Raw genomic sequence first — 25126 nt, 5'->3', positions numbered from 1 at the left:
ATGGTCAGAGGGAATTCTACAAGTGGAGTTGCACAGACCCCTTGGCCATGTGTCTCTGTTCTGAACAACAATTCAGAAAATTAGGAAAGCCACTTCACCAGGCCCACTGTGCATTCTGTTAGGAATTGGAAAAATTTTGGCAACTCTGGAAATCTGAACCTTTCAAGCCAGTCTTTGCATGCGCTGGTGTGTGTGCTCACATGCACACAGATACCAATCCCCTAAGTGAAGGGGTTGCAGGATTTTTTTTTTTCTTTAATGTATAGAAAGTTATTTTCCTTGTGAGATGGAAAATGACAGAGTTGGCAGGGACTGGAGATGACCCTGGATGGCGTGGTCGCTGATGGCTCCACCAGAGAGGACAAGGGGTTGCTGACCCTGGCCATGGAATCATGGGCTTTGGTTCTGTTCCAGGATGCACGAGGGGGGAGAGAGGTCAGCAGGAAGCAGGGGCTGCTGGCTGCCAGCCGGAAGAGGAAACTGACAAAGAGGAGATTTGCTGGGATGGTCTGCTGGGGAGACGGCTGAGGCCAGGAAAGGGAGCTGGCCGTAAGAGGGCCACCTGGAGATGGAATGGCGCTCAGGCCCTCAGAGCCCCCAGGAGAGGCTGGTCACTTCCACAGGCATCTCTGAAGGCCTTAAGAAGGGCTGAGAGGACCACGCCTGCCCAGAGAACATATATTCAGTTCACGATTCTGATGCTGAAGCTGCCTGAGTTCAGGGACTGACTCTGTTTTGTAACTCTCTCGTGTTATAGCGCTTCTAAAAGCAAAGAACTTTCTCCAGGATCAGGGCAGAAGGGAAGTCCGGGTTCTAGCCAGGGGACACCCAGTGCAGGCACGCAGCCCGGGGCACAGCTGGGCACGAGTCTGGGCCAGCCACCTGCGGACCAGAGCCCTCACACCCTCCGGAAAGGTACGTCACCGCCACCCTCATCACTAAATAGAGAAAAGAAGGCAGTGTGGGGACTTCCCCAGGGGTCTGGTGGTTAAGACTCTGCTTTCACTGCAGGTGGACGGGTTCAATCCTTGGTCATCGCCGAACTAAGATCCTGAGTCAAAAAAAGTAAAAAGAGGGAAAAAAGTAAAAAGAGGGCAGTGCAGAGGAGTCAGGGCAGTGGTACACTTAGAACAATGCAGATCTGTCCACATCTGCACCTGGGATTCTTAAAGGGAAAACACCTCCAGGGCAAGTACACAGGACTGGGGGCTAGGACAGGGGAAACACAGGCTGAGTGTTGGAGGCTCTGGGCCTGTGTGGCCAGAGGACTGGGTCAGAGGTCACTGTTATGGCATCCCAGAGCTATTGGAGGTTCAGCCGGAAGAGCTTCCTGCCCCAAGGACAGTCGCTTTGTCTAGGGTCCAGTGTCTAGGTCGATCTCTAGTCGTCCCCTCCTGGACAATGCATCCTCAACTCCCACCTTCTCCGAGCCACCGTGATACTTGTACCACTGTGAAGCAATGGGGGACCCTGAACTAAGCCGCTGCCTGGGGGTGGGACGTGTGTTCTCCTGTTTGGCTTGGGGGGGAGGAGGGGTATGTGTGTGTGTGTGCATGCGCACCAATCACAGCAGGAATCCAGAGAAGAGGAGGAGACATTAGTGAACAGGTGGGCAGATATGAAAACCTATCGTTCTTGGTGAATTTTAAAAAATTGCATCAGCTGCCCTCAGAGTGGCAGGAGCTGGGTGTGGGGGCACTGGTGGTGAGGGGTCAGGGAAAGTTGTGCTCACAGCCACACGGATGGATGGTGAGTGCCACCTAACAACCCTGTGTGCTGATTCGTCTTTCAGTTTCCAAGAAGCTGGCACCCATTCCGCCCAAGGTCCCCTTTGGCCAGCCGGGGCCCCTGCCTGAGCAGCCTGCTGGCCAGCCGTCCCCACTCAGCCTGTCCCCCACGCCCCCCAGCACCCCGTCGCCCTATGGACTCAGCTATCCCCCGGGCTACTCCCTGGCCTCCGGCCAGCTCTCCCCCGCGGCCCCGGTGCCCCCACTGGCCTCCCCCTCCGGCTTCACGGGCGCCCTAAGCAAGTCACGGCCCACCCCGAAGCCCCGGCAGAGGCCCACCCTGCCGCCGCCCCAGCCACCCACCATCAGCCTCGCCGCCTCCAGCCCGCAGTCCTCAGAGCATCCTGCGCTGGACGGTGTGTCCCCTGGGGAGAGCATGTCGACAGGTAACCTTGGCACGTGTGGTTATGCCTTAGCATGGAGGGATACTGGGGACTTTGCAGGAGGTGGGCCCTGTTTGCCAGGAATGACCATGCTGGAGCCACCTGTGGCATATGGGGTGGTCTCCTTAGAAGCCCGCCTGAGGCCGTGGACAGCCCCGGGTCAGTTGTCCTGCAGAGAGGGGGCTCCCTAGGGGATTTCTCCCAATTGAACACCCACCAGCCTGGGTTCTGATACTGCATCTGGGGACCGAGTGCCCTGTGTCCTAGGAAGAGGGGGCTTCAGGAGGGGCTGGACTGTGATGGCAGAAAGCAGGATCATAGCACAGGTGTGTCTGGGGCTTTGCTTGGCTCAGCACTGGCAGTTCAGGTACCAGTTTTCACTGTGAGAACAGAGGCTGAGAGACAAAGACGTATTTTCCTATTAACTAAACAGCCTTATGGGCTTTCCTGATAGCTCACTTGGTAAAGAATCCACCTGTAGTGCAGGAGACCCCGGTTTGATTCCTGGGTCGGGAAGATACCCCTGGAGAAGGGATAGGCTACCCACTCCAGTATTGTTGGGCTTCCCTGGTGGCTCAGATGGTAAAGAATCTGCCTGCAATGCGGGAGACCTGGGTTCAAGCCCTGGGTTGGGAAGATCCCCTGGAAAAGGGAACAGCTACCCACTCCAGAATTCTGGCCTGGAGAATTCCATGAGTCCATGGGGTCACAAAGAGACACAACTGAGTGACTTTCACTTCACTTCACTTCAAACAAGCCTTATTAGAAAAAGGTTCTTTTCCTAGCAAAATATATTTAGAAAGGGCTCAGTAAAGAACCTGCTTGCCAATGCAGATGTGAGAGAGAACGGGTTTGATCCCTGGGTCAGGAAAATCCCCTGGAGACAAGCATGACAACCCACTCCAGTATTCTTGCCTAGAGAATCCCATGGACAAAGGAGCCTGGAGGGCTACAGTCCATGGGATCGCAAAGAGTTGGACACGACTGAAGTGACTGAGCATGCAATTTCAGAAAAGATCCTGTATGTCTGGTTCTTTGAGGGGCTTCGTGGGACAGGCCCATGACAACTAAAGTTAGTTTTAAATTTAACATCAAAGGTGGAGCTATTTTTCCTCTAGGAAAATGTGTAACCATAACCCACACACACCACACAGATACATGCATGCAAGCATGCTCGCACGCACTCGTACCACAGATGCACATACATCACACACAGATACAACATGTATACACCTACTGTATACACACGCCACACACCCACTGGGGGGCGCGGTCTGGCCCTGGGTCCCGACTGCACCAGGTTGTGCTTTTATTCATCCCCACGTCCGTCCTCGGGAGTGAGGGTTCCCTTGACCAGACGGAAGGTGAGCCTGTGGGTTTAGTGCTTTGCTGCCTAGAAGACACCAGTCCAGTGCACGTGCCTGGGGTGGGGAGAGCAGGTGTATATACCATGGGGAGCGGCCGTCTGGCGATCTGGCTTTCTTTGGATGTGATTAATAGTGAAGGCCCAGCTGCTGTATCCACCCTGAGGCTTTTAAGACATTAAGGAGAACCCTCCCTGGAGAACCGCAGTGAGCACCACCTCCCTCCCGCTGGTGGTTCTGGAAGAGTCCCTGATGGATGGAGGGGGTCCCAGCCACCCCTGGTTCAGAGCTGCTGCCCTTGAGCAGTCATCTGGGCCCCGTGTGTCCCATCCTGATGTCCCCTGGGGGGCGGCAGCCCGGCCCCTCATCCCGCAGGGCAGTGGTCTGAGCGGCGTGGTCGTCGTGGTTTGCTGCGGCCCCTCTGACTGTGATGTTGGGCGTGCTCTGTGTCCCGTTGTCGTCTCATCGTATTTCTTCCTCTCTCCGACTCCTGTCACTGTGTTCTCGCAGCTGTGTGACACGGGGGACGCGGTTGTGGACACGTGAGGGGGATTGCAGGGTAAGCGGTCCCGGCCTCACCTCTCCCGCCCGCAGCCAGGCCGCACCCCGCACTCTGCATGCGCTCCGGCCCGCACGGCAGCCTCCCACAGCCTGGGGCTCACCGGCCGCCTCCTCGCTTTTCGCAGGAGAAAGAGGCTGCACTCAGCTTCTCCCTCACTGTCCCCCTCCAGGGTCACCCAGCCCCAGCTGCTTCCCACATGGGCTTAGAAGGAAGGGGTGACAGCTCCCCCCCACCCCAGGTCTGTGTCACTGGATGACCCGCTGACGACATGTGCCCAGTGTTGGGGGAGGCATAAGCACCCGGGGTTTAGGGAAGGGCCCCCCAGGGAGAGGACCCGCCTGGTCCTCCGGGATGGCCAGCACGTTCTAGAGAACCCCTAGTGTCCGTTCTAGAATTCACCGCGAGTTCATGTTGTCCCAGGCATGCAGCTAGTCGGGGCCTTTCTGTCCAATTCAATGAACTACTCTGGGAGCCCGCCTGGCAGTTTCTGCCAGGCCTCCTGCTCCTGTAAAGGACAGAAGCTTGTAAGGAAAGCGGAGGCAAGAATAGGCAGGAAGCATGTATTGGGGCCTGAGTCAGATGGGGCAGCCAGAGTGAAGCAAGGGGTCCCCTCCACCCGCTAAGAAAGCTGCACATTCTGGACTGGAGTGGCTTTGGGGTGTCCGCCACCCACACAGGCCCCCTGACAGCCCTCCTGGGGCCTCTGTCCCAAGGATGGGCCTCTCCTTTCTCGGCGGTCTGCAGGGGCTTCTCACCCACTGCGTCCCAGCTGCCTGAGTTACCTTCCTGCTCAGTGTGGCTTAAGGGGGTGGCTCTCCTCCGGCTGCGCGTCCTTTACCTGCTTCGCCTGTGGGCACTTTCCCACCTGTGTCACCCTAGTGACTGCCAGGCCCAGGCGGGGTCAGAAGGCACCCAAGGTCACACTCTGCCTGGGGACAGAGGCAGGGCTTTGAGTCCAAGCCGCAGGGTGTGCCACACCTTACAAGCCAGGCCGGTAGGAGGAGGAGCACAGCCTAGCCGCGGACCCCCACCCCCAGTCTCTGCTCGGTCAGGCCAGGGGCTGTTGGGGGGTGGGGGGCGCGGGGTCAGGGGAGAGGAGGACCTTTGTCCCAGAGCTTCCATGTTTGTGTGTCTTTGAAGACGGTGTCCACGCGTCTGTCTGTCCACTTGCCGTGGTCTTCCTTGGATGGAATGTTTGATAAAAACGAGAAGCCCCACCCTGGTCTGCTCCCCGGTGGTGTGGGTCCTCAGTCCCCCGCCCAGGGATGGTGAGGCTGAGTGGAGGCCAGAGCTCAGCAGGCCCGGAGGGAGTGACAGGTCCCCTTAGCCCCACGGCCCCAGGAGTCAGGGCGCTGCCATCCGATGCCCACCCCACCGGGCCCCCCAGCCCCGAGCTGCCCGCTGAGGTCTGGACAGACACTGCATTTGTTGCCTTGGGGACCGCCCTCTTCCTGGTCTTTTTCCAGGAAGTGACCTCTCAGTGCCCAAGCAGAGGCATAACTGGAGGTGAGCGGGATGGGGGTGGGGGTGGCAGTGCCAGAGGGAGCAGCTTGCCCCCCTTACTCCTGGGGTCCTGAGGGAGACCCTCACCCCTGGACCTGATCCCTGCAGACTCCAGGGGTCTAATGCAGCCCTGACATCCCCAATCCGCTGTCACCTGGCCTGGCCAGGGGGCGTCCTCTTTATGCAGAGTCTGATTCCCAGGGGTAAGGATCCGGTGGGCCTGAACCATAGGTAGGAATCTGGACGTCCACGCCCATGGGCGGAGCGGCCCCTCGAGAGGTTGCTTCAAGGGACCCCCCGCACCAGCTGGCCCTTCCATGACATCCCAGGCCCCCAGCACTGCCTGGGCCGCAGCCTCTCAGCCTGCCCCCCGCCCCTGCCGCCTTGCAGATCTGGTCCACTTCGACGTGCCCTCCATCCACGTAGAGCTGGGGTCGGTGCTGCGCCTCGGGCCCCTGGAGCACGTGCGGCGACACTCGGTGGCTGAGAAGAGAGACTCGGAGGAGGAGTCAGAGAGCACAGCCCTGTGAGCAGCGCCGCGCACGCATGTGCACATGGCCCTGGGAGCAGCGCCGCGCATGCGTGTGCACATGGCTGTGAGCAGCACCGTGCACGCGTGTGCACATGGCCCGTGCCACTGCCGCCGCTGCCAGGTGGGAATCCTGCGGATGGCCACATGGCAGGTTTCCATGGTGCGGATTTTTTTCGTCCCCTCCGGGTGGTGACTCTGGCCTTTTGTTTGATCTTTGCCTTTTGACTTTGTGCCTATTTTGATCCACTTTCGGCCTCCCTCCCTACCCGAGGGCTTGTGTCAGAAATGTCCTCTGCAGGGTGGGTGTGCCCGGCTCGGTGGTGGTCAGCCTAGGGCTGCCTGTCACCTGTGCTGACGGCCACCGTGAGTCCTGAGAGGTCCGCCTGATGGTGCAGAGCGGGGAGGGGATGGGGTCGGGGGTGGGGGGTCTCGCTCTCAGGAGCCTGGAAGCCTGGGGCCCTGGCCAGCCTTCCGCTTCACAGCGAGGAGCCAGCCGGGGCGGACCTTCATCCATGGGCTTGGATGTAAATGGCTGAAGACGAAATTTAACAGTTTTACTCCTTCACGCTGTGGAATGAAGCTCCCTTTACTATCTTATGGTTTTCTATTTCTGAATTTTAAAAACGATCTTGAGTGTGTCTGGGGGACCCAAATGTAGCTCCCCAGGCACCCCCCAAAAACTTGAGACGTGTCTCAGTAATTGCAGCCCTCCAGGGTCCCCCAGCTCACTAAGAAATGGGGTCATTTTCTGGAGGTCAGAAGTGAATAGCAATAATCCCATCACCCAAAGCCCAGAGGGGAAGGGGGCATGGCCCGTGGAGCTCCCAGGCCCACACCCCCAGCCGCCCCTGGGGAGGAGACCCCAGGAGCTCTGGTCACACCTGGGATGGAGGGAGAGAGAAGCGGATTCCGGTCATGCATGCAGAGTCCAACCTTACAGTTTTATCCTTTTAAAATAGATATACCTAAACTGGATATAATATTTGTATATATGAAATCTATATTTGTTTAATTTGAGCCATTCAATCTAAACCCATGTACAGGTGTACAATGAGAGATTTAAATGCTTCGTTATTTTTCCCAACAAAGTGTAAAGTAACCCTCCTCCAACAGTGGGACTTGCTGATTTCTGATGTTCCCAGCTTTGCTCGCTTCCTGGCAGGGCAGCTCAGTACCCAATTTGTAATGGAGCCCGGGGGTTGACAATTACCTTTCAATACGTGTACAAATAGTTGTCAAAAGTAATGTTATTAAAATAGATTTATTATCCCTGAGCATGGCCTATCTTCCTGTCTTAACAAGCTTGAGGGGACGCGGGAGGCGATGCCAGGGACCCCGAGGTCATGGTGAGTCCAGTCCTTGGTCTCTGTCTCAGCACCTGTGTCTCTCTAATGCTCTCCCTCTCCTCCTGGGTGGTAAAAACACATGAATACTAGAGGCGTCTGTGAAAATCTACCCCCTTTTCACACACTGACCTCAGTGCTGTCCAGCCCTAAGGGGAGGCCCGGCCGCCAGCCCCACGCGGTGTCGCTCCACACTCCGGTGAGTCTGTTTACGCAGCAAGAACGGCAGCCCGTCTCTGCGTTCCTGGAACCACTGCACACCTGCCCGTGCTGGCTCCCCGGGGATGGACTCCGAAGGTCCTTGCCAAGATCAAGCTGCTTCTGGGCACCCGCAGTGCAGAGCTGTGCCCCGAGACCCTGCTCAGCCGCAGCACAGGGACAGAGCACTCAGGGTCCAGACGCCACCTTCAGTGTCCCGCCCTTGGAGACGCCGTTCCTGAGGCTGCGTCCCCAGCCCAGCGCTTGTGCACGGCCTCCTTCCATGCGCTCCCCAGCCCCGCGTCTACTGGGCCCTGGCCTTCTTGCTCTGCGGGCTCAGGAGCTGCTCTGCAGGGGCGCGTTTCTGCTGTGGCTCCACATCCTCCCCGGCGAGCAGGGCTGCCCGCACCTGCCGCAGCTCCCGGCGCTCCCGGCGCCCCTCCATCTCCTCCAGGTCCCCGGCGAACAGGGCTTTCAACGGCGCTGTCAGCCTGGGCACCGTCGGGAGGTCCCCCAGGCTGACCTACAAGGCAAGACGAGGCCATCATGGCTCGCAGGCACCGGCCACCCTCACAGGCAGACTCGGGAGGAAGACGGGCCCGGCCGTGGGGAGAGGAAGCCAGGCTCCCGAGGCCCAGCTTTACTGCTCAGAGAATGCCAACCCCCGGGCCCGCGTGGAGGGCGGCTCGCGTGTCATCACTCTGGGGACCAGCTGGGCCTCCACGAGGCTCTTGGGGGCCTGTGCCCTGAGGCTCTGTGCCGGCTGTGGTGGGCACCTGGCCAAGCCAGGCCATCCCCACCGATGGGAGGTGCCTCTCCCTGCCCTGCCCCATCCAAGGGGTCCCCGCACCTTCATGTGGTCGAAGGCGATGCCCACTTTCTCATTGAAGTCGGGGCTAAAGAGCGGGATTTTGGCATAGCGCTGGCTGAAGTGGGTCAGCATGATGAAGGCCGCGCTCATCCGCATGCCCACGCCGATGGCCTGGGAGGTGGTGCTGCACACATGGGGTGACGGGAGGATGGAGGGGCGGGCCGCGCAGACCCTGGCCCAGACCCGGCCCGCCTGGGCACCTGGGGGCCACAGGCTGACACAAAGCCACCACAGAGCCCGTCTTCCCACCTCCCCCAGTGCAGCCCAGGCTCTGCGCTGTGGGACCGCCCACCAGTGAGGGCCTCAGGGGAACAGGGGCCTACCACTTGGGGCAACACACTCCTCCCTTAGATCACCCCATGACCCTGCCCCAGCCCCCTTCCCTGGCTTTAGCGTAGTTCCATTTCTTTCCTGAGCCACACCTCCTCCAGAGCCTTGCCTTAGAGGTGCCACAGAAATAAAAGGGCAGACTTGGGAGACAGCCGCTCGGGGTCAGAAGCCTCCTCAGCCCTTGTTGGGACGCAGGCCGGCCCAGCATCACCTGGGGAGCCAAAGAGGCTGGCACTCTGTACCTGTGTGTCTTCTCCACGGCTTCCTCTTCCAGACCGTCTTCCAAGGTGGCCTCGTGGATCAGGAGGGTGGCATCCTTCCCTGAAGCAGCAGCACAGAGAATAAGCCTGGGGACCGCAGGGACCTGGGGACCGCACGGAACGCGCTCCTACTCACCCATCTGGACCAGAGCTTCGCAGGGCATGGTGTCCCCCGAGTAGACCACCTTCCAGCCAGACATGTGGACCAGTGCACAGCCAAAGGCGTGCTTGCAGTGCCGGACCAGGCAGGTCTGGAACTGGAGGAGGGGTGGTGGGCTCACGGCCAGCCACACGCTTCCGTGGCCCCCTCCTGCCTGCCCGCACCCAGGCCTCCCCCTACCTCCTCCAGGCCACAGGTTTCCAGCAGCAAATTTATCAACCTCTCCACCTCGGGGCTGGAGACCTCAGCTCCCTTCTGAAGGCATTTGGCAGGAATAACACTGAGAAGATAAAACATTTAAGAAAAAGAACATTTAATTTGATGTTGAAGCCTCTGACTAGAGAGCCCCACTATTACAAAGAAACAATTCAGTGCTGTCACTGAGGAAGCCGAGTGCTAGACCTGGGAACCGTTTCACGGAGAAGTGTTGGCAGAGATCTAGACTCGGGGATGGAAGTGAAGAAGGCCGGGAGAAACCGAAAGCAAAGGGCCTTTGTAAGTGGGAACCACCCGAGGGTTTCATCCCTCCCCGGCTCTGCCGCCCAGCCCGCACCCACCTGACGTGGTGCAGCAGCGGCTGGCACTGGTTATGGTACTGCTGGAGCCAGGTCCGGAGCTGGGTGGGGGCGACCACGAGCAGGGGGTGGCAGGGTCTGCCCAGCGATGCCTGCAGCGGGGAGAGCAGAGTGCCGCCAGCACAGCAGACGTTTCAGCAGCAACGGTGTGGAGTGGGAAGAGGTATGTGTGTGTGTGTGTGTGTGTGTGTGATCCCAGGAAACACAAGGGAGCAATACAGTCCTGTGGACTCACCAGAGCACGCTCTCTCTGTAGCAAGATGTTCAACAAGCCCTGGGAGGAGGAGGGGACACGATCAGCTTTGTGCAGACCTGACCTCCCTCCCAAGTTGGGTCCTGGGACCCCGGCTTGCAGTCCCTGGTCTCCGTCAGCCACCCCCCTCCGATGCCCACCACCCGGCTGCCACCTGCCTCTGGCTGAAGGTGGCTCTGATCAGCCGCCTGGCCAGGGGAGACCCCGTGGCCTCGAGATTAGGCCACCGGGCTTTCCTCAGACACACCAGGTGGGAGGCACAGGGCCCGAGGAGGGAGCCCACTCACTGTATGGTGGTCGGCATGCAGGTGGGACACGAACACGGCGGCCAGGGAGCCCAGGACCCAGTCCACGCCGTCCCCATAGTGGCGGCACAGCTGCCCAAAGGTGCCTTCCCCGCAGTCCAGCAGCAGGGACGTGTCAGGGCTGTGGGGGACCGGGGTGGGGGCAATCACTCAGGGAGGAGGGCAGGGCGATACCTCAGCCCCACCTGGGGTGAAGGCGACCTCACAACTGTCCTCATATTCAGAGGAAATCCCAACGCCCCGGGACATACGCGAGTGTCCCCGGAGTCGCACAGACGCTGGGCACCCAAGAGAGGGTCTATGTGGGAAGTGGAGCCTGGGGGCAGGTGCACCAACGATGCTGGTGGGGGCGGTTAGTGACTAGTTCACAGGAGGAGCTGAGAGCCTGGTGAGACTGCGTCTCAGCCAGGTGACCAGGTGATAGCTCACAGCACATCACCTGCTTCATCCAAAGATGCACTGGGCATCCAACTGCACTGACCCCAGACATCCAAGTCAGCTACCCGGACCACCTATCACCTTACTGCCCGACCCCTCCCCGGGCACACCAGACAAGACTGGCCTCCAGGATTAAAGGCTGAACTTTCCAATTCACTTGGAAGTGGGGCAGGGCCCCCTGTGGGCGGTGCCTCCCTTCAGGGGTTCATACCTGATATTGACGAGCATGGAGCTCACATTCCGGATCTTCATTGGGATCGCGGACCCTGTTCCCAGGAAGACCACTTCTGGGTACTGGCTGCAAGTCTCTATGGAAAAACACATCGTGAGCCAGCCCTGGGGTTAAGTCCAGATCCCCAGGAGGGGCTGGTGGTCAGACCAGAAGGGATGGAAAGAAGAGCAATTACGCAGGCCCAAGTCTCCTGGTGGTGAAAGTCGCTCAGTCCATGGAACTCTCCAGGCCAGAATACTGGACTGGGTAGCCTTTCCCTTCTCCAAGGGATCTTCCCAACCCAGGGATCGAACCCAGGTCTCCCACAATGGCAGATTCTTTACCAGCTGAGCCACAAAGGAGGCCCAAGAATACTGGAGTAGGGAACCTATCCATTTTCCACTGGGTCTTCCCGATCCAGGAATCGAACCGGGGTCTCCAGCACTGCAGGCGGATTCTTTACCAACTGAGCTATCAGGGAAGCCCCCAAGTCTCCTACTTGATGATGTAACAGGGGGCTCCTTTCCGGGCTGTGAATCAGCTCAGACCTTGAAGGCTAAGCCCACCTGGCACAGGTCCCGCCCTGCTGGGAGGGGCTCAGGGGGGTCCACTCTCCAGAAGAGGCACAGCCTCCTGGATTCTGAAGCCTGGGGCCCCGCAAGGCCTCACCCGGCCAGACAGGCCCCGTGTGCACGCGTGCAAGCAATGATACAAATGGAGCTTTAACGTGCGAACCAGAAACCTACCCCGGCAAGCGCAGCCAGGGAGGCATATTCCTGAAACTCCAGCCTGGTGCACTGACTGGGTTGAACCTGACCCCGCCTTCTAGCCCAGCCTCCTTTCTCCACTTCAGTTGTGAGCCGAGAACACCACCACTGAGGAAACCAACTACTGGAGAGAGGCCACGGAGTTTCCCAAACTGTCTTCCCACTGGGGCAGGGGAAGCCCGACACAGTGAGTGATGGGGCCAGAGTCCTCCCGTGGACCCTTATGAGCAAAGCTGGGACCAGACCCCAGGTTCTGCCCAAGGCCTCACCCGAGGTCCCAGGACCCTCACGCTCGGCTTGCGTGGGCCTCATCACCTAACCTCCGACCTGACTGGTCTGGGTGGGGGCAGGCACTGGTAGTAAACAGACCAGAAGGCCCTGGGGTTAAATGGTGTCAGGCTGACCTTGCGCTCTGTGCTGCATGAATGCCCTTGGGAGGGCAAGCCCAGGAGGGGCTGGCCCCTGGTCTGCCTCACCCTCTGGGCTGTCCTGGGCCGTCTTCCTATACTCCTGCACGCTCTCCTGGAAGTTGGGGAGCTCCAGAGCTTCGGCGATGAACTCCTCGGGGTCACAGGTCAGGATGGCATCCCTGCAAGGAGGTGGAATCGGGACAGAAGGGCGCTGTGGCCTTGAATGAGACCTGATGTCCAGCATAGACCCTGCGGACTGTCTGCAAGTGCTTCCACCTCTCAGTGACGGCGTGGCAGACCCTCCTCAGCCCCGTGGGCCTCACAGCTCCAGTCCTCACAACCTCCCAGCTCAAAGTGGGCCAGGCTGGCCCTGGCAGCACTGATATATGGGGCAGGGGCCTCCCTGACCTCTACTCACTAGACCCCAGTAGTGCCAGGCATCCCCCTGGGGGAGGGGGAGGGGGGCTCTTAAAGGGCCCCAACTATTCAACACAATGGTGCCCAGGGTCCAGCTACCTTTCCAAATGTGGTCCACTTGGACCACATTGGTATGCACAGGACACTTCAAATTTTTAAAAACTGAAGACAGAGTCCAATAAGCACCTCTCACGTGACTGGCTGCAGGGTAAGCTGGGTTCACCAGGTGCTTCAGGCAGGGCCGCCCTCTGACCCAGTACACCCCTCCCACCCCCCGCCGCTTAAGAATTTTCCAAGGAAACCCTGTTCCACCCAAGGATTTTTAATGGAAGGCACTTGTTTCATTAACGTAGCAGGAGGACTGCAGTGCCTCCAATGAACAAGCACCCCTACCTGGAAACCTGACAACCTTGTTCTGAAGACTCTATCATGACCTGGGAAAAGCCCGACGGTGTATCAGGCCCTAAAACTACAGTATAAACACACACCTTAACATGCCCCCACACACCCGGTCAGAAATCACAAACTGGTAACAGGCAGTGTTTCAGGGTGATGAGATGGCAGGTGATTGACTTTCCTGCTCGGGGGCAGAGACCACGTGGCTTCAGACCTGAGACACTGACCATCCCCCCCACCCCGAGACCACACTGACCTCTGCCACTCCCGCCGGGGCCGGAGCTGGTACTTAAGGAGACACTGGCCTCGGACTACGGGCACACCCTGGGTAGCACTGCCTTCCTGCAAGAGATGGAGCTGTGACCCATGGGGGTGTGGGACAACAGGGACAGAGGCGAGCCACTACCTGAGGGCGGGGGCCGGCGAGTGGAGGGGAGGGGTTACCTGAGGGCGGGGGCTGGGGGCCGGAGAATGGAGTGGGGGGGGTTACCTGAGGGCGGGGGCGGAGAGTGGAGTGGGGGGGGTTACCTGAGGGCGGGGGCGGAGAGTGGAGTGGGGGGGTTACCTGAGGGCGGGGGCAGAGTGGAGTGGGGGGGGTTACCTGAGGGCGGGGGCCGGCAAGTGGAGTGGGGGGGGGCGGTTACCTGAGGGCCGGGGCTGGGGGCTGGCGAGTGGAGTGGGGGGGTTACCTGAGGGCGGGGGCCGGCAAGCGGGGGGAAGATGCCGGGGTGGATAAGGCCGAGCTGGGTCTGGATCTTATGGCTGCGCAGGTTGTGGACCGACTCACAGTTCTCGTTCAGAACCAGGTGCTGGGTGTCGGGCCCAAACCTAAGATGGATGGACACACGGTCGTCATGGTGTCTTTCTGGGGGCACTCCCGCCCACAGGGTGGTCATGTACTGGGAGTGCTCAAGAGGGCGAGTGACCTGTCCCGAGGTCACCCCGAGTGACCAGACACAGCCCAGCTCCTCCTCAGAGCCCAGTGTCCAAGGCCTTTGGGAAACCAGGAACAGTTCCAGGGCTGGGGACTCAGGAACACGGGGATGAGGGGAGGAAAGGAAGATGGTGATGGACGCCAACACTCAGACCCCGAGGGGCAGAGGACCAGGGGCGCCAGCGGGAGAGGAGTCACCACACGCCCCAGTCCAACCCCAGCGAAGTCCCTCCACCCGGCCCTCAGGTGGGCGGTGGGGAAGAGCAGGAAGGTGCCCGGCGTGGATAAAGCGAAGCTTCACGTCAATAAAGTGAGACTGCTACTTTATCCTCCACATCTCTTATTTAGGAAACACACACGTGATCGTCAACACAGGCAGGGTTCTTTGCGAGGTGAGGGTGTGGAGGGTGCAGGCAGGAAACCAGCCTTAGGACAGCGGACGTGTGCCCGCAGCGCCCCCTCGTGGGGGCTGTTTTCACAGCATGGACGCCCCCCCCAGCATCCAGGGAGGGCAGGAACCCGGGGGCCCTCATACCTCTCCATCCACTGCTGGTATCTGCTGTCCAGAAGCACGTGCTCCGGGGCCATGTGGACCACCAGGGCTACGGGGGCGTCGGCCTTCCCGTGGTAACTGGGAGGAAGCAAGCAGAGGCTCTGCTGGGTCCAGTGAGGCACAGAGTGCAGACCTCGGACTGGGCGGCGGGAGCCCGGCCTGGCTCTTCCGAGCAATGTCGGTTCTCACCTCCCACCCGGAGAGCCCTCCTCACCTCCTGAAGGCAGTGTTCTCACAGAGCGGCTGGATGAACCCTTCGTCTGGGCATTCTACCACGATGAAGGTGATCCCGGGGTCCGGAGGAGTGCAGATCTCTTCAGGCAGAATCTGTCAAGTCTCCGGGGTCACCGTGTGCCCCCAGGGCAGGCCCCCAAGTCCCCAGTGACAGCGCAGCCCCCTCGGGGAGCGCTCACACCTGCGGCCCTCTCTCTGCTGACACCAGACGGCGCTGGCCCGCAGGAGAGGGCGTTTCACACTCGGCTCTCAGAGGTCTCGCCCTCACATCTTCCCACCTTGGTGAGGATGTCACTCCTTGGGGCCATATGCCTGAAGTCCACCCTGAGGGGGTCTCCTCTGAACCCAGGGACAGGGACAGCCCCCATCCTATCAGGACCCCCAAATCCTAAAGGGAAACCCCCAGAAGTGCCCCCAAGCGGCCAGCACTAACGTGCAGGGCAAGCCTAGACAAGCTCGGCTCAGTGATGAAACCCAAGCTGCTCACTCCCTTGCAAGTGGGGCCCGAACCAGACAGTGACTGTCTAGCGTCCGGCCCGGCTTGTGGCTGCCGAGACCACACCCACCTCTCTCCCTTCGTAGGTGACACTCTTCCCGTCCTTGACGGCAGCAATAATGGGGGCGATGGCGGCTGTTCCGCTGAAATGACAGGTAAGGCCTTGGTGAGGGCGGGGCCCCGGGGGTGCCCTGTGCCCAGCGAGGCCCCCCGCAGACACCCCGCCACTCACACTGGGAGACCCAGCTCCTTTGCTTTGAGCACCAAGAAGTTTCCCTTCTTCATGTGGAGCTGTGAGGAAGAGGACACCATGTGAGGCCAGGACCTGACAGAGAAGCTCGGTTTCCACCATCAGTTTTGGAATCGGTTTAGCACTGGAAACTGAATGATTTAAAACTGAGCTGTTTACTTCCCCAACCTTGTTAACTCCTTGTACATCTAATAAAATGCCATCTATTCCCATCCCACATGCTAGCAAAGTAATGCTCAAAATTCTCCAAGCCAGGCTTCAGCACTATGTGAACCGTGAATTTCCAGATGTTCAAGCTGGTTTTAGAAAAGGCAGAGGAACCAGAGATCAAATTGCCAATATCCGCTGGATCATCGAAAAAGCAAGAGAGTTCCAGAAAAACATCTATTTCTGCTTTATTGACTATGCCAAAGCCTTTGACTGTGTGGATCACAATAAACTGTGGAAAATTCTGAAAGAGATGGGAGTACCAGACCATCTGACCTGTCTCTTGAGAAACCTGTATGCAGGTCAGGAAGCAACAGTTAGAACTGGACATGGAACAACAGACTGGTTCCAAATAGGAAAAGGAGTACGTCAAGGCTGTATATTGTCACCCTGCTTATTTAACTTCTATGCAGAGTACATCATGAGAAACGCTGGGCTGGAAGAAACACAAGCTGGAATCAAGATTGCCGGGAGAAATATCAATAACCTCAGATATGCAGATGACACCACCCTTATGGCAGAAAGTGAAGAACTAAAGAGCCTCTTGATGAAGGTGAAGGAGGAGAGTGAAAAAGTTGGCTTAAAGCTCAACCTTCAGAAAACTAAGATCATGGCATCTGGTCCCATCACTCCATGGGAAATAGATGGGGAAACAGTGGAAACAGTGTCAGACTTTACTTTTTTGGGCTCCAGAATCACTGCTGATGGTGATTGCAGCCATGAAATTAAAAGACGCTTACTCCTTGGAAGGAAGGTTATGGCCAACCTAGATAGCATGTTTAAAAGCAGAGACATTACTTTGCCAACAAAAGTCCGTCTAGTCAAGGCTATGGTTTTTCCAGTGGTCATGTATGGATGTGAGAGTTGGACGGTGAAGAAAGCTGAGCGCCGCAGAATTGATGCTTTTGAACTGTGGTGTTGGAGAAGACTCTTGAGAGTCCCTTGGACTGCAAGGAGATCCAATCAATCCATCCTAAAAAAGATCAATCCTGGGTGTTCATTGGAAGGTCTGATGTTGAAGCTGAAGCTCCAATACTTTGGCCACCTCATGCGAAGGGTTGACTCATTGGAAAAGACCCTAATGCTGGGTAGGATTAGGGGCGGGAGGAGAAGGGGACGACAGAGGATGAGATGGTTGGATGGCATCACCGACTCGATGAACATGGGTTTGGGTAGACTCCGGGAGTTGGTGATGGACAGAGAGGCCTGGCGTGCTGCAATTCATGGGGTCGCAGAGAGTCGGACACGACTGAGCGACTGAACTGAACTGAACTGATTCCCATCCCAAGTAAGAAGCGTCCTCCAAGCACCTGGAGGAGAGACGCTAGTTTTGTTATCCTGCGCTGGTCAAACGACGGCCAACGAAGCATCACCAGAACACAGTCCAACAGAAACGGTCACGGATCCACCGTGTGATACGGCACTCCAGGGACAAGGAAACTGTGGGGGGTTTTTCTCGTCGACTTTTCACATATGTGGCAGAACTGTGCTACTGCTTTTATACCAGAGAGAAGTTACAATAAAAAACTCCCAGTATTCTCTTATTATGTTAAAACAGAAAAAAATCCTATCATAAAACCTCATAATCATCATTCTGACTTAAAAGCTCGTACAACTAGAGGGGCCCCCGCTCACAACTCGAGGAGCCTCTGCTCACAACTAGAGAAAGCCCATGCAGCAGTGAAGACCCAGCACCGCCAGAAATAAACAAACTTAATAATGATTAAAAAAGAAAACCTCTTACCAAAGTGGGTATAGAGAGAACACATCTCCAGATAATAAAAGCTATTAATTGAGCCCAGAAATAAATCCACACACCTACAGTCAATTGATCTTCAACAAAGGTGGCAAGAATATATTAACACAATGGGGAAAAAGACTGGTTCTTCAGCAAGTGATGCTGGGAAAGTTGGACAGATCCATGTAAGTCAGCGAAGTTAGAACACTCCCTCACACCATACACAAAAATAAACTCAAGTGGCTTAAAGACTTTAATGTAAGACACAACACCATAAAACTCCTGCAAGAGAACACAGGCAAAACATTCTGACATAAATCATACCAATGTGTTCTTAGGTCAGTCTCCCAAAGTAACAGAAATAAAAATAAACAAATGGGACCTAATCAAACTCACAGCTTTAGCAGAGCAAAGGAAACCATAAACAAAATGAAAAGACAACCTACACAATGGTAGAAATATTTGCAAATGATGCAACTGAAAGGGTTTAATTTCCAAAATAACAAGAAAGCAACCTAATGCAACAATGGGCAGAAGACCAAAATAGACATTTCTCCAAACAAGATATACGGATAGCCAATAGCGATGCACATGAAAAGATGCTCAACATTGCTAATTATTTAGGGAAATGCATATCAAAACTCCAATGAAGTACCATCTCACACCAATCAGAATGGCCATCATTAAAAAGTCTACAAAACATTAAATGCTGGAAAGGACATTAAATGCTCCTACACTGTTGGTGGGAATGTAAGTTGGTGTAGCCACTGTGGAAAACAGTATTAAGGTTCCTCAGAAAAGTAAAAACAGAATTACCATGCAATCCAGCAATCCCACTCCTGGGTATATATCAGGAGAAAACCATAATTTAAAAAGATACATGCACCCCAATGTGCATTGCAATACTGTTTACAACAGCCAGGACATAGAAGCAACCCAAACATCCATTGATGGAGGAATGGATAAAAAAGATGTGGTATATAAATATATATATGTGTGTATATATATATATATAAAATAGAATATTACTCAACCATAAAAAAATGAAGTGCCATTTGCAGCAACACAGATGGACCTCCAGATTATCATATTAAGTGAAGTCAGAGAAAGACAAATAGCATATGCTATCACTTACACGTCCAATCTAGAACAGGATACAAATGAACCTAGCCGAGAAAAAGACTGTGGTCACCAAGTGGGAAGTCCAGGGTCGGGGAGGGTAGGGGAGGATTAGGAGCTTGGGCTTAGCAAATGCAAACTATTACATACAGAATGGATATAAGGTCCTACCGTATAGCACAAGAAAATATCCTGTGATAAACCATAATGGAAAAGAATATTTTTAAAAAGAGTATACAACATACACACGCGTATAACTGAATCACTCTGCTGTACCGCAGTAATTAACCCTGTAAATCAACTCTATTTCCATTGACTTCAGAAACTTAACCTTTCACTATTTCTGAAGTTCAAGAGTGAGGCGCACAGCCAACTATGATACATGTCTCTGAAGACTGACTCTGGTTGGAAGACAATCTGGACACATACACGAGCACAGGCGGTTTACTGGGAACCAGGGTGAGTTTTCTCTGATCACAGAGAAAGCTGCTACCTTCAGATCACCAAAAACCCTCAGGTCCCCAGACAACATGCTCACCTTACAGACGAAAGCGACCACCAAGGAGGTGTCCCTGCCATGTGCTTTCCGGCCAACACCTGAGAAGAGACAGTCCGACCGGGACAAAGTGAATGGCGAGGCTTCCAGGTGTCACAGGTCCGTGGTCATCTGACACCTAATCTGGTGCCCCACAAATTTAAACGGAAGGAACTTTGGATACACACACACCCTTGTTTTTCCCTCAAGCAGAACTTTCTCTTTTTCTAACTCATGTTGAGATTCGAGTAAACAAAAATGCAAAAACTCAAACCAGAAAAGAGCAAGTGAAGTGTTTTAAAATGTTTTATGTTTTACCTAGAAGTGGAGATGAGAGGAAAAAATAAGCTGTAATGTGCTTTATCAATAACTCTGTGAGAAATAACATAAAAGCGGAAAGGCCTGCAAAAATGATGTGGGTGTCAGCCCTCACTCATGCCATCCAAGAAAGACAGTTCACAGGGCTGGGGGTCCTCGGTCCTCAGACAGGCGTGGCCTCAGGGCAGAGGCGGGAACTTATCAAGCTTGCCCATCCCTGGACCACAGTGTCCTCAAGCAGCCCAATTCCTCTGGTAGGTCTCACCCTGGAATTTTGATCCTGTTTCCCAGTGGGCTGTCATTCTGGAAGAAGAGGCACAAAGCCACTCTTTGACTGCTTTGTCAGCTTGGCTGTTAGGTTCTGCATTTACAAAAATTAACTGGCATTACTGCTGTCTCAATGAGACACAAACAGTTCATCGAGCCTCCTCCATCTGCTGACACCAACAGTGTCAGAGCAGTGTTCCTGTGTGTGCAGTTTTGCAAACATGACAGGTACACAAGCAAATACTGATTTGCTACACATGAAATGAGAATTCAAAAAAATCCAAAGACTCTGTAATGAACTGTAAAGACTTAATGAACAATCTGTACTGTATAATGAAATATATTAACAATGTAATTTTGTACCAGAAAATGGGAAATACAAAAGCCTCTGTACAAATCATTTGCCAGGCCCTGCTCTCCTCTGGGTAAACTGGACCCGAAGCTTGGGCCCCCACCCTCTGGCTGCAGACTGGCCCTTAAGGCTCCGTGTGGCCACCTTTACGACAGCCTTCTCACCTGCCCACAGATGTCCTAACGTGACAAGGAAAAAGTGTCTGTTCTGCACAGAGAGCTTCCTTAGGACAAAAACTTGACTGGAGGGCAGAAGGAAGCAATGGACTAAAATAGACCCCACGTCCACCCCAGCCCCCTCGACAGCGCAGTGCTGACCGAGCACCATTACCGTCCGGCCGCTGCTCCCCATCAGCTGGTTCCACGTGTGGAGGCGGCTGTGGACTCAGCCGCTCTGGACTCTGCGTGGGCGGCTGCTGACCACTCGTCTGCTTGCCTGGTCGGTAGGGGAAATGAGCAGATGACACAGCCCTCGGGCGAGCTCACAGCCAGTTGCCCACCATGCTGGCATGTCCTCCACTGGCCACCAGTAGTTTCTCCCATCCCCTCCCCTTCCTCAACTAGGACCCACCTCCTCCCGCTCCAAGAAAATGTGGCTTTCTAAATTTTTGCCTGTGCAGCTCAGCTTGCAGGATCTTACTTCCCTGACCAGGGATTGAACCTGGGCCCCGGTGGTGAAAGTGCAGAGCCCTAACCACTGGACCACCATGGGTCCCCACCGTGTGGCTTCGTACTTACAGTGGATGGGGATCTGGAACACTGTCATGGTCTCGTCCTTATATTCTGGCGCCGAGTGGGGCCGCACAGCTGTGGGGAAAAGACCACAGGACAGTGACCGGGGCAGCAGAAAAGGGTATGAGAATTACCTTCACATCACCACCCATGAGCAACGCAAGTGCTTTGGAATTTTGCAGAAATCTGCATTAAACCGAGAATTTCTAAGTAAATGAAAATATTTAGGGAAGCAGCAAAAACACATCTTCAGCCATTAACGTTTAGCACAGCCACGTGAGAGGACCTATGAGGATCACTGGGGATGAAGATGAAGCCGATGGTTAAGTGTAAGAGACACAGGCTGACACTCAGCACTGCCAGGCCAGGGAACCTATGCTCTCAACTGTGAGAGCCAAGACACGTTCTGAAATAAAACATCAGGGTTCTTCTACAGAAGAACCAACCCAGAGATGCCCCTGGCCCGGCCGGTACCTCGGTCAGGCCTCTTCCCATCAACCGGCCATGTGCTCCCAGAAAAACTGCTCCCAGCCCCTCTCTCTGTGAGGGATCCAAGGCCACTCAATGGTGAGACACACCCACAGGGCCAAGAAGGAGCCTCAGGGCCCCAAGGGCGACCCCATCCTGCACACACCCCATACCTGGCAGCTTTTGACTCACTCCTGCCTTCCCGCCGTGTTTAAGGGGATGAGGTAGAGGCAGAGAAAGTGCAGTTGGCAATAGGTTCAAAATACATCTCACGTGGATGAAGCATTTGATTTTTAAGGTTTACTCTGGTCAGCTTTTAGGGATTCTGATTTGAGAGAAGGGGGCATATGAGTTGTTATCAAGGACTTACCCAGGTCTATTCCTTTCAGTGGACCGGAAAATATTTTGATAGCTTCCAGGTACTTTTCCTAAGAAAGAAAAAAGAAGAGGACACAACACATGTTCACGCGTCAATACAAGAGAAGCGCCGGAGGCAGCAACGTAAAACATAATAAAACACACTTCAGAGAGAGCTTTCAACTTCCTCACTGAGTGTCCACCACAGGTTAGATGCCTGGGGGTCAGCAATGAGAAGATGGGGTACCTGCCCTCACAGAACTTAGAAACCAGGGGAGGAGACAGAAATCATACAAATAACAACGAGCCGCTGTGGGGCTGAGACCGGGATCCAACCAGTCTGCACAGTCATTGGCCGGGGGAGGTGGCATCCTGAGGCAAAGCCCTTGAGCTGAGCCTTGAAGTTCAGGAGGACACAGGAGGGAGAAAATTATCTTGGCCTGAGACAGGCGGGGGCTTTGTGAAGAGCTCAGAGCTGGCCCCGCAGCCTCACCGTGTGGCCGGGCATAGATGCCGGGTAGTGAGGGCCGGGACCAGTGGGACCTGGGGGCCACGTGAGGGTATCTGGACTATGTTTACAGAGACCTGTGAAGGGTTTTAGGACAAGGTGACCCGCCTTCCGTTCCACTTGAGAGGGATCCCTGTGGCCGCAGTGCTGGACAGTCACCGGGGTGGAGGAAGTGATGGCAGGAGACCATGGTGGGACACAGCTAACGAGGAGGACAGAGTGACGGCTGCAAGGCATTATTCTGGAGACAGATGTTATAGGCAAGGGTGGTGTCTGGCTGCCTTTTACCTTAGGACCTGCGAAGTGAAGTGAACCCTTCTACTAATAATGTGTTTATAACCTCTCAACAGTGTTGTAAGCTGGCTTGAAAGGTACAACGGAGATGTCTGAAATTTAATAAATAAGAATAAAAGCTATTCATGTTGAGGTTTGACAGAAAATCACAAAATTCTGTAAAGCAATTATCCTTCAATTAAAAAATAAATAAATTTTTTAAAAAAAGAATAAAAGCTGACATCTTGTGGCCACACGGTGTGAAACAAAGTGACCAAGTGCTCTGTGTTACCTCGTTTAATTCTTAACACCTGCGAGCCCTTTCACAGATACAGACACTGAGGCTCCAGGAGGGAACGTGACCCGAGCCCAGTCAGAGAGTCAATAATGCCTGGACTCAGGTTATCTTTAGCTTGAAACGCAAAGTGTTTCCGCTGCTATGAGTTTTCTCTGGAGGGCAGAGGACCGATGTGTAAAACTGGAAATTCCTGTTGCAGTTGAAATGGAAGGCTCAGCCTTGATCGCTGAGTGAGAAGAGGCTCACCAGTTGTGGAGGTCCAGAAAGCACACACTTTGGAACCCCGGTTTCCTTTAAAGTGAGGATCATTCCTAAAAAAGAGAATGAATAAGCTCAGATCCCTCACAGCCCTGACTCACAGTCACCGCCAGGAGGCGCACTCCTGACTTAACTGGCTGCTTTTTCTACTTGTTCTCATTGCAGAGTTAACAGGGAACACGTGCAGAGCAGACTCGCTGCTGGCTAGAGGTTCAAGGGATGCTTCCTCAGGACCTGACACTAGAATGAGGCACCTTGGGGGCAAAAATCCACTGAGTCAAAGGAAGGCACCAATTTTGCACCCTGGGCGCGTCCTCGCCTCATCTGAGTCTCAGCCCTGGGGGATGAGACGGTTCACGCCTCTACTCCTTCCTACCTGCTCCACAATGTTACAGAACATGGCAGCAAAACAATCTCGATATCTCTAATTGATGAGCAGAAACAAGTGGGTAATCGGGATATTGGGCTTTCCTGGTGGCTCAGTGGTAAAGAAGCCGCCTGCCAATGCTGGAGACTCGGGTTCGATCCCTGGGTGGGGACGATCCCCTGGGAAAGGAAATGGCAACCCACTCCAGTATTCTTGCATGGAAAACTCCATGGACAGAGGAGCCTAGCGGGCTACAGTGCACGGGCTCACAAAGGAGTTGGACACTTCTTAGCGACTAAACAACAAATCTGGATACCGAGTCTGTGTAGCTGGTGGTCCCAGTGGCAGACATAACGAGTTGGCCAAAAAGTCTGCTACACAAAGACCGAAACCAACTTCTTGGCCAACCCAGTATTTACTGTGATCCGCATCACCACACACTCCAGTCGGCCCTGCACCTCCAGTCCAGCAACTCAATAAATGAGGTGGGTGGTTAACACCTAAAGGCAGCCACCACATTAACACCTATTCTTCTGAGCCACACTTTTTGATGCTTCCTGCTATAGCTGACCAGGGGCTGGCATAAAAAGAATTCCAGCTCCCCTGGACTCCCAGCGATGGGCAAAAAAAAAAAGGGGGGGGGGCAGGTTAAAATCCCAGAGACCTTACTCCAGCCTCTGACCAAAAAGGTACTCTGGACGAGAATGGACTCACCGCACAACCCGCCAACATTAGACCAGTGCATTCGGGTCAGGAATATGTTGTCCAAACGGGACACCTTCAGCCTAAGAAAAAGAAAGCGCTGGAGCAGGACACAACACACTGGCCAGGGACCCTCTTTTTCTGCTGACCCCCCTGTCAAAGCCGCACAGTCATCCCCGCCCCGCAGGAAGAGGGCTGGCTCACTTGTGCTCCTGCATGAGTCGCTGGACGCCTTCCCCGCAGTTGAAGAGATACCTAGAAGACGAACATCGCACCAAAGAGTCCGAGTCTGTAAAGCTGCTTCCGCCGATCGGATGCTCTGTTGTACACGGGGCGCGGGGGGGGGGGACCTGAAAACCCATGTGGTGCTACCGGCCGAGTGTCTGCTATTAGGACGCTGGGTTCTGAACGCTCCTTGGCAGACGCGAGGGGGGGCTAGCGCGGGCCGGTGCTGGGGTCCTCTCCCATCACCTCCTCCGCACACCTGCCCACCTCACACACGGACTAAGAGGCCCCGGCCATGGGGCAGACGCGAGGGGGCTCTGCCTAAGGGTCAGGGGCGCCTTTCGCAGCCGCACGGACGGGGCACTACGGGGTGCGGGCTCTCGCATCCACACTGACAACCGGGTGACCAAGCCCAGGGCGCGGCCACCCGATGACCGGCGGGGCTCGGCCAGGGGGCACCCCCGCCCCCCTCGCCATCGGGCCCCGGCGCAGCGCACGGACCGGTTGAATTCGGAGAAGACGTAGAGGGCGGCGCCCGCATCCCGGCCGCCGGCTGCTACCACCTGCAGGTACACGTTGTTCGGGCCCCCGGGCCCCCATGACGGGCTGCGCTTCTCCCGCGTGCGCAGGTGCCGCAGCGGGTCCTTGGGCGGCCGCGGGCGGCGCGCCGGCCCCTGCGACATGGTGCGCCCGGCCGCGCACCGCAGCCCCAGCAGCGAACGGAGCGCCCACATGCGCAGCCTCCTCTTCCCGAACCCGAGCGCAGCCAGCGGCCTCCGTCCGCCTGCCCCGAGAGCACCGCCCCTCCACCCGCGTGGCGCCCCAGCCAATCAGCGCGCCGCCAGCCGAGCTGCCCGCCTACGCGAGGCCG

General features: G+C 55.8%; 2 protein-coding genes across 14 annotated transcripts in view; one reads left to right on the top strand and one right to left on the bottom strand.

The window, feature by feature from the left end:
* Positions 1 to 7405, top strand: part of ARHGAP44 (Rho GTPase activating protein 44) — a 129867-nt gene extending 122462 nt beyond the window's left edge. For 4 of the 9 annotated variants that reach the window (XM_081580668.1, XM_081580667.1, XM_081580673.1 and 1 more), the window contains 4 exons: positions 758 to 915; positions 1793 to 2173; positions 4045 to 4093; positions 5990 to 7405. In XM_081580668.1, coding sequence (XP_081436794.1) covers positions 758 to 915; positions 1793 to 2173; positions 4045 to 4052 — 547 coding nt within the window. In that variant the 3' untranslated portion in view covers positions 4053 to 4093; positions 5990 to 7405. Of the gene's footprint in view, positions 1 to 757; positions 916 to 1792; positions 2174 to 3889; positions 4094 to 5989 lie in introns of all 9 variants that reach the window. The other 5 variants (XM_081580670.1, XM_081580671.1, XM_081580669.1 and 2 more) reach the window with 2 other exon arrangements.
* On the bottom strand, positions 7377 to 25046 carry ELAC2 (elaC ribonuclease Z 2). Of its 5 annotated transcripts, none has more exons than XM_081580676.1 (24): positions 24757 to 25046; positions 24235 to 24349; positions 24043 to 24113; positions 22950 to 23014; positions 21638 to 21695; positions 20806 to 20874; positions 20399 to 20503; positions 19135 to 19193; positions 15515 to 15573; positions 15353 to 15425; positions 14767 to 14879; positions 14535 to 14630; positions 13755 to 13893; positions 13322 to 13407; positions 12247 to 12431; positions 11076 to 11172; positions 10409 to 10547; positions 10104 to 10142; positions 9851 to 9960; positions 9474 to 9573; positions 9270 to 9390; positions 9116 to 9194; positions 8523 to 8667; positions 7377 to 8195 (listed from the first exon to the last, which is right to left on the bottom strand). In XM_081580676.1, exons 1-24 carry the CDS (start codon positions 24794 to 24796, stop codon positions 7977 to 7979), a joined length of 2382 nt encoding a protein of 793 aa, XP_081436802.1. In that variant the 5' UTR covers positions 24797 to 25046; the 3' UTR covers positions 7377 to 7976. The 5 variants fall into 5 exon arrangements, with proteins under 5 accessions (XP_081436802.1, XP_081436805.1, XP_081436800.1 ...); XM_081580679.1 differs by having other exon boundaries at positions 12319 to 12431; XM_081580674.1 differs by having other exon boundaries at positions 24235 to 24285.
* Between the last annotated feature and the right edge of the window lie 80 nt (positions 25047 to 25126).

Source organism: Giraffa tippelskirchi, chromosome 3 (genome assembly GCF_054371585.1).
Source record: "Giraffa tippelskirchi isolate mGirTip1 chromosome 3, T2T-mGirTip1v1.2.pri, whole genome shotgun sequence".
NCBI lineage: Eukaryota > Metazoa > Chordata > Mammalia > Artiodactyla > Giraffidae > Giraffa > Giraffa tippelskirchi.
The sequence above is the reverse complement of the archived record's forward strand: the minus strand, read 5'-3'. Positions and strand labels throughout refer to the sequence as shown.